Source organism: Alligator sinensis, unplaced genomic scaffold, assembly GCF_000455745.1.
Source record: "Alligator sinensis unplaced genomic scaffold, ASM45574v1 scaffold717_1, whole genome shotgun sequence".
Classification (NCBI taxonomy): domain Eukaryota; kingdom Metazoa; phylum Chordata; order Crocodylia; family Alligatoridae; genus Alligator; species Alligator sinensis.
The window spans coordinates 1,390,754-1,400,676 of NW_005841961.1; the positions used below are offsets into that span (position 1 = coordinate 1,390,754).

General features: G+C 44.7%; 1 protein-coding gene across 1 annotated transcript in view; it reads left to right on the forward strand.

Annotated features, from left to right (window-relative positions):
* The window catches only part of CNBD1 (cyclic nucleotide binding domain containing 1), a 182,996-nt gene that overhangs the window by 35,103 nt on the left and 137,970 nt on the right, over positions 1-9,923 (forward strand). The window contains exon 2 of the mRNA XM_025200242.1: positions 1,567-1,701. Coding sequence (XP_025056027.1) covers positions 1,567-1,701 — 135 coding nt within the window. The remainder of the gene's footprint in view (positions 1-1,566; positions 1,702-9,923) is intronic.

The window sequence follows — 9,923 nt, forward strand, 5'->3', positions numbered from 1 at the left end:
TGTGGGGGCTCAGGGGGCTGGGGGAGTGGGCGGGGCCGATGGGGGTTCCCCCATGGTCCCCTCCCCACTCCTCTAGCCTTCTGACCCCTTACTTACCGGCAGTGGAGCTCCCTGCTGCTGGCACACTGTTCACAGAGCCCCCACAGTGTTCTTCAGCACCAGGGTGAGGGCTCACCATAGAGATGCTCTGGCAGTGAAAGCATCTCTATGGAGGACCCAGCCACAGTTGCCTCAGGGCAGTCCTGCTTTTTTTCTGTGCAGGTTTTTTTGATCCCTGGATATCCAGGGGTCTAATTTCCCCCCCCCCCCGCGCTACAAAGTTGCAGCAGAGGGAACATTTTCTCATTCCTGCAGTGTTTCTTGCAGTGTCTCAAAGGGGTTTGAGTCATTGCAAGAAGCATGTGCGGGCTTGTCTGGACACACCCCTCTGCTTGCTGGTGTTGAGCTTCTCCGAAGTTTTGAGCACTCTCCGTTTCGGTAAAATGCAGACTTGATGGCATAGAATCAGGTGCTGGTTATGTATTCAAGTTATATATTTCCCTTTTCAGTCATTTCAAAACACCATTTGGGTTGTTAGTTATAGTGGTGTTGGTCTAAGGACATAGGCAGAGAAGGTCCTTTAGGTAACTGTGATATCTTTTATTAGAGCAACTAATTAGTTGGAAAATTGTTCTTTGCAAGCTTTTGGGTACAAACACCCTTCTTCAGGCACATGGTGTTTGTACCCAGAAGCTTGGAAACAACAGTCTTTCCAACTATTTAGTTGGTCTAATAAAATATATCACATTTACCTAGAGGACCTTGTCTGCCTAGAACACCATTTAGGTATTCTCACCCTGAGAATACAGAGTTGTGTTAATGGCAAGTATTATCCAGGTAATAATTTGAATTGACCTAGTGTCATGACTTTCCTTCTATGTTGTTTTGAATATTTGCTCGTCTGCTAATTACAAAGTACATATGAGCACGCCAAATAACTTCATTAGATATACGCTGCAATTGGTATTTTATTGCTTAAAATGTGATGGCACATGTTATCTCAGTTCAGCTACATCATGCATGCAGCAAGAAGTATCCTCAGCTGGTATGAAGTGGCAAAGCTATGCAGATTATGTCACTTGAGGATCTGGCCCATTATCTCAAATCTGTCTGATGAACCCACCTGTCATGGGCATTCTCCCAAAAGCTGACTTTTTTAAAGCAAAGACACATTCATAAGACAAAATTATTGGTTCTGGGAATAATGCTCATTTTTTACAAGGATGATCCTGCATAACGGTTGTTTACAAAAACGTTGCATCAAATTGAACTTCATTACCATAGTATTCTGGTATATTATCACCATCCCTAATTACCACATGATTGCATGTTTAATGCATAAAATATCAGCTATTGCCAGTGAGTATAATTTGGCTGGGCTTTCAGAAAGTAAAATATATAGTATTCAAAAGAAACTGATATATAAAACTTAATTTTAAAATTTTGTTGCCACCGTGCTTTCCTGATAAAGAGGGACAATCAAGTCTGATACATTATGATATATTTTTATTTATTTCTTTATTGTAGCTTGTTAGTGGAAGCTGTTTTGGGACTTTGGAATCACTCCCACCAAAAATGCAGCACATGCTGATGTCTGTCATTACAGAAGAAGACTGTGAAATTCTTAAAATTTCTTGCACCGATTACCTGAGAGTAAAAGAGGTAAATTAAAATATAACTGAGAAATCTTAGGCAATAGTTTAATAGTCTATTTTTCTGTGTTGTACTATGACCTGTTTTTGTTTAGCAATTTGATTAATTGTGAATACTTTAACATAAATATATTTTTGAGTGTTTCCGCATTTCCCTTGATTATTGAGTGTTTTCAGTATAAAGCTCAACTATATGTTATATGAGCTGAACAGTATTTGGGAGCTGACACACACACACACTGCCTCACATGCAATGTTAGAAGGGACCTGCTTATAATTTTTCTTTTCTTGCCAACTCAAGAATTTTCTTTTATTGACAATCTGCAAGCTTTTTACTGACAGCCAAACTTTTTTTTACTGACACATGTTTTTAATTATATATATTTTAACTAATGTAAATATAACTCTTCTTACAAACCCTGCCCTGCTGCCAGGCCCCAGTTAGAATGGCTGGGTTCAAATTTAGGGGTTAACTAGAGTAAAAAATAAGTTTAAAAGTTTGGGTATCAGTAAAAAGTTTGCACTAAAAATAATTTTCTTGGGCTGACAACTCTGCTTGACTGCAGTGATGGTTTTACACTGTGCTGCCCTCTGTCCCTCCAGGGGTCCCCTACTCACCCCCATATCCTGATATCCCCCGACTACAACCTGCATTATGCTGTAACCTGCACCAGCCCCACTCCCTTCTCCCCTCCTGACATGGACCCCCAAAGATGCTTACCTGCAACCCAGCAGCATTACAGGCAGCCTGGGATGCAGCAGCAGCACCAGCAGCATGTGGAAGAGAGAACACTCCCTGCAGGGTGCTAAATTCTTGTTTGGACACCAGGTGATGCTGCTGTGCTCTGTTTGTCAGATCTTCGGTCAAGCTGCAGTTGCTTATTGTTTTTACTGATAGCTAAAGTATTTTTTACAGACTTTACAGACAGCCTTTTCTAGCTTGGTTTAATTTATTTTTTTTTACTGACAGTAAATAAATTTACTGACCGTTGGCAGCTCCGCTGTGGATGGAAGAGGTATCATTCTCTACTCTGCAGACTTAGGAGAAAAGGCCATAGGAAAAAAATGCCTCCTCTTCTGGGAGGAAAAAATGTAACTGAGCTTCCTAGCAGCTTCAGTAACTGCCTCTAACACTGCTGAAAATACAGCAGCTCCATAGCAAATACTAATATAGTCGAAGTCATGAAGCATGAAGTCAACATTTTTAAGTTTAATCCAGCAGGTCATCTGAGAAGTTTAACAACTGCAAAATGTAATTATGTCTGTTTTGACCATGATTATTGCTATTGAAGACAAATTTTGTCTTAGAATTACTTCTTATAATACCTCTTCACATCTAGTTCACAGCCCTCTGAGTGGACCATTTGCATTTGCAGGGAGGGTTTCCTCAGATATTAAGCTTAACCTGTATCTGCCTCTTCCTTAGACCCAAGATAGGGCACCTGATGCCTGATAGCTTGCTGAACAAATCTCCCAATTATACAGCTGATCTTTTAAAATGGGTTGTCAACCAGGGGTACACATACCCCTGCAGGTACTTGGGAAGGTTCCAGGGGTTACTCAGTGGTGGCACGGAAAAGAACGGGTACTTGGGAAGTGACAGCACAGGAGGTGGGACCGCCACCACCATCCATCACTCCATGCCACTGCCAGCACGCAAAGCTGGTAGCGCAGAGAAGCAGGGATACTTGGGTGCAGGAAAGTGGCGCAGGGCAGGGCTGCTGCCACCATCCATCACTTTGTGCCACCACTAGGCACCACTTTCCTGCATTCAAGTATCCCCACTTCTCTGCACCACCGACTTTGTGTGCAGCCGGCTGTCAGCATCCCCTCCCCCCTGGCACATGGTGGCGGTGCTGAGTGCGTAGATGGGGGTCACTGCCATGTGTGTGCTCCCTGTGGTGCCACTGTGCACTGAGGGGGAAGGTGGCACTGATGGCTGGCTGGATGCAAAGCCGGTGGTGTGGAGAAGCGGGGATACTTGGGCGTGGGAAAGCGGCGCCTGATGGTGACATGGAGTGTATAGGGAGCGTTGGCAGCCACATGCCAGCTCCACATCTGGCTGGCTGTCATCATCCCTCCCGGTGTCTGTCAGCACACCTGCTGCCCCCTGCTCTGCATCTGGAAAGTGTACCCACCAGAAGGAAGGTTGAAAACCTCTGGAATAAAAGATCACAATCCTTACCTCTCATAAATTGACAATAATACCTTCCAATTAAAGAATCTCAAAATAAAGGAAAGGAGGATTAAAAACATCCACAGAATCCCAAAAGAGTAAAGATAGCCTTTGAAGTATTTCCATTAAACAGAAAAAAATACCTTTTATTAGTGGGCACTACTCACATTTTTTTGCAGACTGAGATATCACATAACACAGGAATTAATAATGCTGCAATGCGTTGAAAGCTCAGTTTGTTCACCATGGGTTCTAGACGAGTGAAGGATAGACAGTAACCTTACTGCCAGAAATGGTTCATATGGAAAACTCTCAGTTCAAGCATCCCATGTACACCCCACTCTGCATAGTTAGATAGGCTAACTGAAAAGACTGTGCAACCAGCAAAGAATTGAGCACCATTTTGACAATGCTCTTCATGATTCTCACCAATGAGATCAGGCAGAAAGATCTCCTTAAGAGGTAGATGGGATATGTCCTCTTACTAGGACTTATCCTGTTGGAAATCCTCCCCTTGCTTCCCAAGGAAATGGGACCATTTATTATCAACCTGATTGGTCCAATGGATACCTAATTAACCATTGCTATGACATTGTTCATCACAAGCAAAATGGTCCGGGAAATTTATACCTGGACTCACCTCCTGTGTTCATTACATCTGTTTAGTGTCATAGGAACATGTGACTGACATCTATGGGAAAGATCTTTGGACAGTTCTTTGACTGGGAGTTATATGAAATGAACTCTGGCTCACCTTTACATTGGAGATAAGATGGCATTTGGAGGGTCTGTGGTCTTTAGTGTTCAATGCAGTGAAGATGGATACAGTAGAAAAATTTGGAAGGATTGTGTTTGAAATCTGTTACATATTACCTCATCTCACATTACCCCACATGAAACTTGTATTCCAAAAAAATTTCATAACACTTCATCTATTAAGAAGCACTGGCTACATGCCTGTTTGATTAGTGTGTAGAGTCTCATCTGATATAAATGCTTTGTGCATTTGCCTTTTATTGTGACATCCCCCAGTTTACACTTGTTGGATAGTGTGAATTAGAATAAACTGTTTTGGTTTTTTTTCTGATAGAGAGAAGTTGTAGAAATAACAGTATTAAACTTTAAATAGTGTGACCCTAATCCTCAGTGAAAAAATGTAAGGGTGGGATAAAAGCAGCTTTATGACACTCTTATACTCCATCTTTTCACTTCCACCTCCCAGATTCTGAGTTTTATTTGAACCACAGAAAAACTTAAAGTGCCTTGCATACAGCCCTAAGTTATAGTTGAAGCAGTATTGCTGGCCTCTATTGGCAATCAAGGATCAGTCAAATATAGGAGAACTCTGGCTACTCTTTCCATTTGACTTGCCCTAATATACCACGTCTTCTAGTTACTATGATGCATGTGGCACTGAGATGACAATGTACATTGTGTAAGGATCTTCCCAAGCCAGGTGAATTCTGAGATAACAGCCTCAGTTGTAGTTTTTCCATAAGGATGACAAAAGTACACTGGAGTAGGATGAAAGATCAGGTCATTTTCCTTACCTCTATCTTTAGACTTCAGCTTGCTCAAATGAGGATGTCCGCAAGCAAGCAGCAGCTGTGTACAGGTAGTCCTCGGATTTACTACACAATTGTTTCCTGAAAACTGTGTTGTGGCAGGACACTGTTGGTGTCTTCCACTTTAAGGGCTGGAGCAGGCAGCAGCCAGGTGCTTGAGTAACGTGGCCATTTTGAGACCCTGGAGATATGTATATATATATATAGGGTGAAGCAGCAGTTTGTTGCTGGCAGCTGTGAGAGAGACATCAGTTGATGGAGCTGAGGCTCAGGAACAGCTATGAGGTAAGGACAAGAGCTTATGGGGATGGTTTGGATGCTCTTGGTCCTGGGCATGACCTAAAACTGCACCCTGCCAGGAATGGGTGGCCTAGTGGGGCTTTTAGTGGTGTGGGAGCCCCCAGGAAATGCCAGGCCAGCTACTACCCTGGTGAAAGGTGGGTTAGTACACCTTAATAACCCAGCTTTCACATAGTAGGGCCTGAGAAGGTGGACCTGTGATAGAGAGTGTGGGCTAGATGATCAGAAGCCTGACTTGAGGCACCCTCAACTGGTCAATGCTGGGGCCAGGACCAGAAGGATCAAAAGGGCAAGGGGCCCACTGAGAGGGATGCTCAGAGCCGAGGGCCTGGGGTTCTGACTGGCCTTGGAGGTGAGGCCAGGGTCTGTGTGGCCAAAGATCCCAGAGGGGCCACACCTGAGAGTGTTACACAAATTGCCAATTGCTCAAATCATGAGTGAGACTTTATAAAGGGGGATAAGGCAAGGTGCCTCGTTTATTGATTACATGAGTTAGACAGAGAGGTTCGGACACACCATTCATACAAACACACACAAATCATCATACACATCATTGCACACAGGCATACACATACATAAAACAACCATTTCATCCACACACATACCAGATATAGTTACCAGCAATAGTTGCTCAATATCAGCCCAGGGTGGCCAACCTGGGCTTATTGAGTAGATGATGATGATTTGAAGATAGCAGATTTGAAGATAACAGCTGGAGCGGGGTGAACAGATGCATCTGTGCTCTGATGAAACAGCAGTAGAGAAGAAGACTTGCCCAACTTGGCATTTTCAAAGTGTTCTTTTATAGGAATTGTCATCCTTTGTTTCAGTGCTTTGGGTTTTTCCATACCCAGCTTCTGTTTTTGTGGTTGTTCTTTTGTCTTCAACTTATCTTAGCCTTGGAGTGTTTTTGCTGCCTACATGGCAGCATTTCTTCTTCTGTTATCTCCTTTGTGCCCTAGAGCTTTAAGGGGATTCTTCAGCCATTTGTTAGTTACTGGCTGGTAATTTACACATCTGGCACCTTGATTCTTACATAAACAGTTAAATCTTCTTTTCCTGTCTCTATGCCATTCTCTCACCATTCATCCTTTTACACACATTCAGACATAAAGGCTACGCAGAGTTTATTCACTTATGTCAAGCAGAAGGATACAAAATGGATTTTTTAAGTTGCTTACAGGACAAGACTAACATGGTTAAATTTTACTATTATTACACTCTATGTTAACATTAGCTACATAGATCATAGACTGTAGGGTTGGAAGGGACCACAATGGATTATTGTGTCTGACCCCCTGCCCCTGGCAGGAAAGAGGACTGAAGTCAGATGACCCCAGCCAGGTGACTATCAAGCCTCCTCTTGAAGACCTCTAAGTTAGGGGATAGCACCAGCTCTCTTGGAAGCCCATTCCAGATTCTGACCACCCTTACTGTAAAAAATGTCTTCCTAATGTCTAACCTAAATCTACTTTCCACTAGTTTGCACCCATTATTTCTAGTTACTGCCTGGGGTGCTCTGGTAAACAGTGCATCGCCAATTTCCTGTTGTCCTCCCTTGATAAACTTATAGGCAGCCACAAGGTCTTCCCTCAGACATCTCTTGTGAAGGATAAGGAGATCCAGATCTCTCAACCTCCTCTTTTAGGGTCTGTCACAGAGGTCACTAATCATGTGAGTGGCCCTCCTCTGAACCCTCTCCAGATTCTCCATGTCCCTCTTGAAGTGCAGCACCCGAAACTAGACACAGTATTACAATTGCAGCCTGACCAATGCCTCATAGAGGGAGAGCATCACCTCCCTTGATCTGTTGATCATGCATCTGCTAAACACAACAAGGTGTAATTGCCTTTGTTGATGGCCTCATTACACTGCTGGCTCATGTTCATCTTGGAGTCAACTATGACTCAAAGATCTCTCTCAGCCTCTGAGCTGCTGAAGAGGTCATCCCCCAACCTATAGGCGTGCTGGGGATTCCTCCTTCCTAGGTCGAGTACCTTACATTTATCTTTGTTGAACTGTATCCTATTCCATTCCGCCCATTGATTCAACCTGTCCAGGTTGGCCTGTATCTGCTCCCTACCCTCTGGTGTGTTAACTTTACCCCATAACTTGGTATCATTTGTATCATCTGTGAACTTGGAGAGGGAGCTCTCCACACCCTCGCCCAAATCGCTGATGAAGATATTAAATAACACCAGTCCAAGGACCAAACCCTGCAGGACCCCACTGCCCACCTCATTCTAGGCTGAGAATGACCCGTCCACCACCACTCTCTGGGTGCGGTCCCTAAGCCAGTTGGCACCCACTTGACTGTGTAGGTGTCTACTCCACAGCCTGCTAACTTTCCTATGAGAATAGGATGCAAAAATCCAGGTAGATGACATCAGCCTCAGCTCCTATGTCAAGGCAGTGTGTGACCTGGTCATAAAAGGCTATAAGGTTTGTCAGGCAGGATCTACCTGTGACAAACCCATGCTGGTTTTGTTTCAGCATCATTTCCCCTGCCGGGCCTTCACAAATGAGCTCTTTGATTATTTTTTCCAGTATTTTCCCAGGGATAGAGGTAAGACTGACTGGGCTAAAGTTACCCAGCTCATCCCTTCTCCCCTTCTTAAACATGGGCACCACGTTGGCCCTTTTCTAGTCCTCAACGATCTGGCCGAAGCACCATGAGTGCTCAAACAGCCATACCAGTGGCTCAGCTATGACACTGGCTAATTCCTTCAGCACCTGTGGATGGAGGTCATCTGGGCCGGCTGACTTGTATCCATCCAGCCATTCCAAGTGCTCCTTAACTAAGTTAGCACTAACCTTTGGTGGTCTGGTGCCTTTTGGGCATCTGTCTATGCTCAAGGTGAGGGAATTGTCTTGGCCAGTACTTAGGAATACTGAAGCAAAGAAGTCATTGAAGAGCTCCGCCTTTTTCCCTCCGTCAACCACCAGCTGTCCTGATTTGTCCTGAAGGGGCCCTATGTTACTCTGCACTTTCCTTTTGTTTGCTATGCATCTGTAGAAGGAATTTTTATTTTTCTTGATTGTTGTAGCCAGCCTAAGCTCCAGTCCTGCCTTGGCCTGCCTAACTGATTCCCTGCAATAGCATGCCAGGGAGGTGTATGCTTCCTTGGTGGCTGCCCCCTGCTTCCACTGCCTATAAATCTTTCTTTGCCCCCAGTCTTTCCTGGAGTTCCTTGTTCAGCCAAGGGGGCTTTTTTTTATCCCCCTAGCCCCTTTCCTGTGTAAGGGGATAGACTCCTTTTGTGCCCCAAGGATCACTCCCTTGAGAAACCTCCAACCCTCCTGGACCCCCATTTGCTCGATGCTCTTGAGTTCTGCCACCTCACTAACTAGGCTTCTAAGTTTAATAAAGTTGGCCCTTCTGAAGTCTAACACTTTAGCCTCACTGGATATTTTCCTCACCCTTTGCTGGATAGTGAACTCTACCAAGTAATGGTCACTATCTCCCAGGTTACTGTGTACTCGCAGGTTCCCCACGAGATCATCCCCTGTTGCTAAGACCAGGTCTAGCAAGGTACTACCCCTGGTGGGACTGGACACCTCCTGGGTTAGGTGGAGGTCCTGGACACAGTGTAAGAACCTCCATGAGTGGCTTGTTTTGGCTGTCTGTTCCTCCTAGCAGATGTCCAGGTAATTTAGATCCTCCATGACCACTGCCTCCCTTGCCTGTATGGCATCTGAGAGCTGCCTGGAGAATACCTCATCTAGCTCATCATTCTGGTGAGGAGGTCTGTAGTAGACCCCCACTACCAAATCCTTTTCCCCCGGCCCCCTCTGAATCCTGACCCACAATGCCTCGGTATTCCCCTTCTCTACCTCTACCTCGATGATGGAACATGTGTACTGCTCCTTAACATAGAGAGCTACTCCCCCACCTTTTTTCCCCACTCTGTCATGTCTATACAATCTGTATCCCTTAATGCCTACTGCCTAGTCGTGAGTAGAATCTAGGTCACACTGTGTTCTTGCAGTTGACTAGGTCATACTGTGTGCTACATTAGTTCAGTTCATACTACAAGAGGAGGAAGAATGCAGGGAGCTTGGCAGCCCAGAATGAGGGTGGAGTAGGATGCCTAATAGGAGAGATCCAGTTGGGGTCCAGACTAGAGGGTTATGGGGCCCAGTGTGGGACTGGAGGTGTCAAGAACTTAGATGCCATCTGTGAGGCATGGG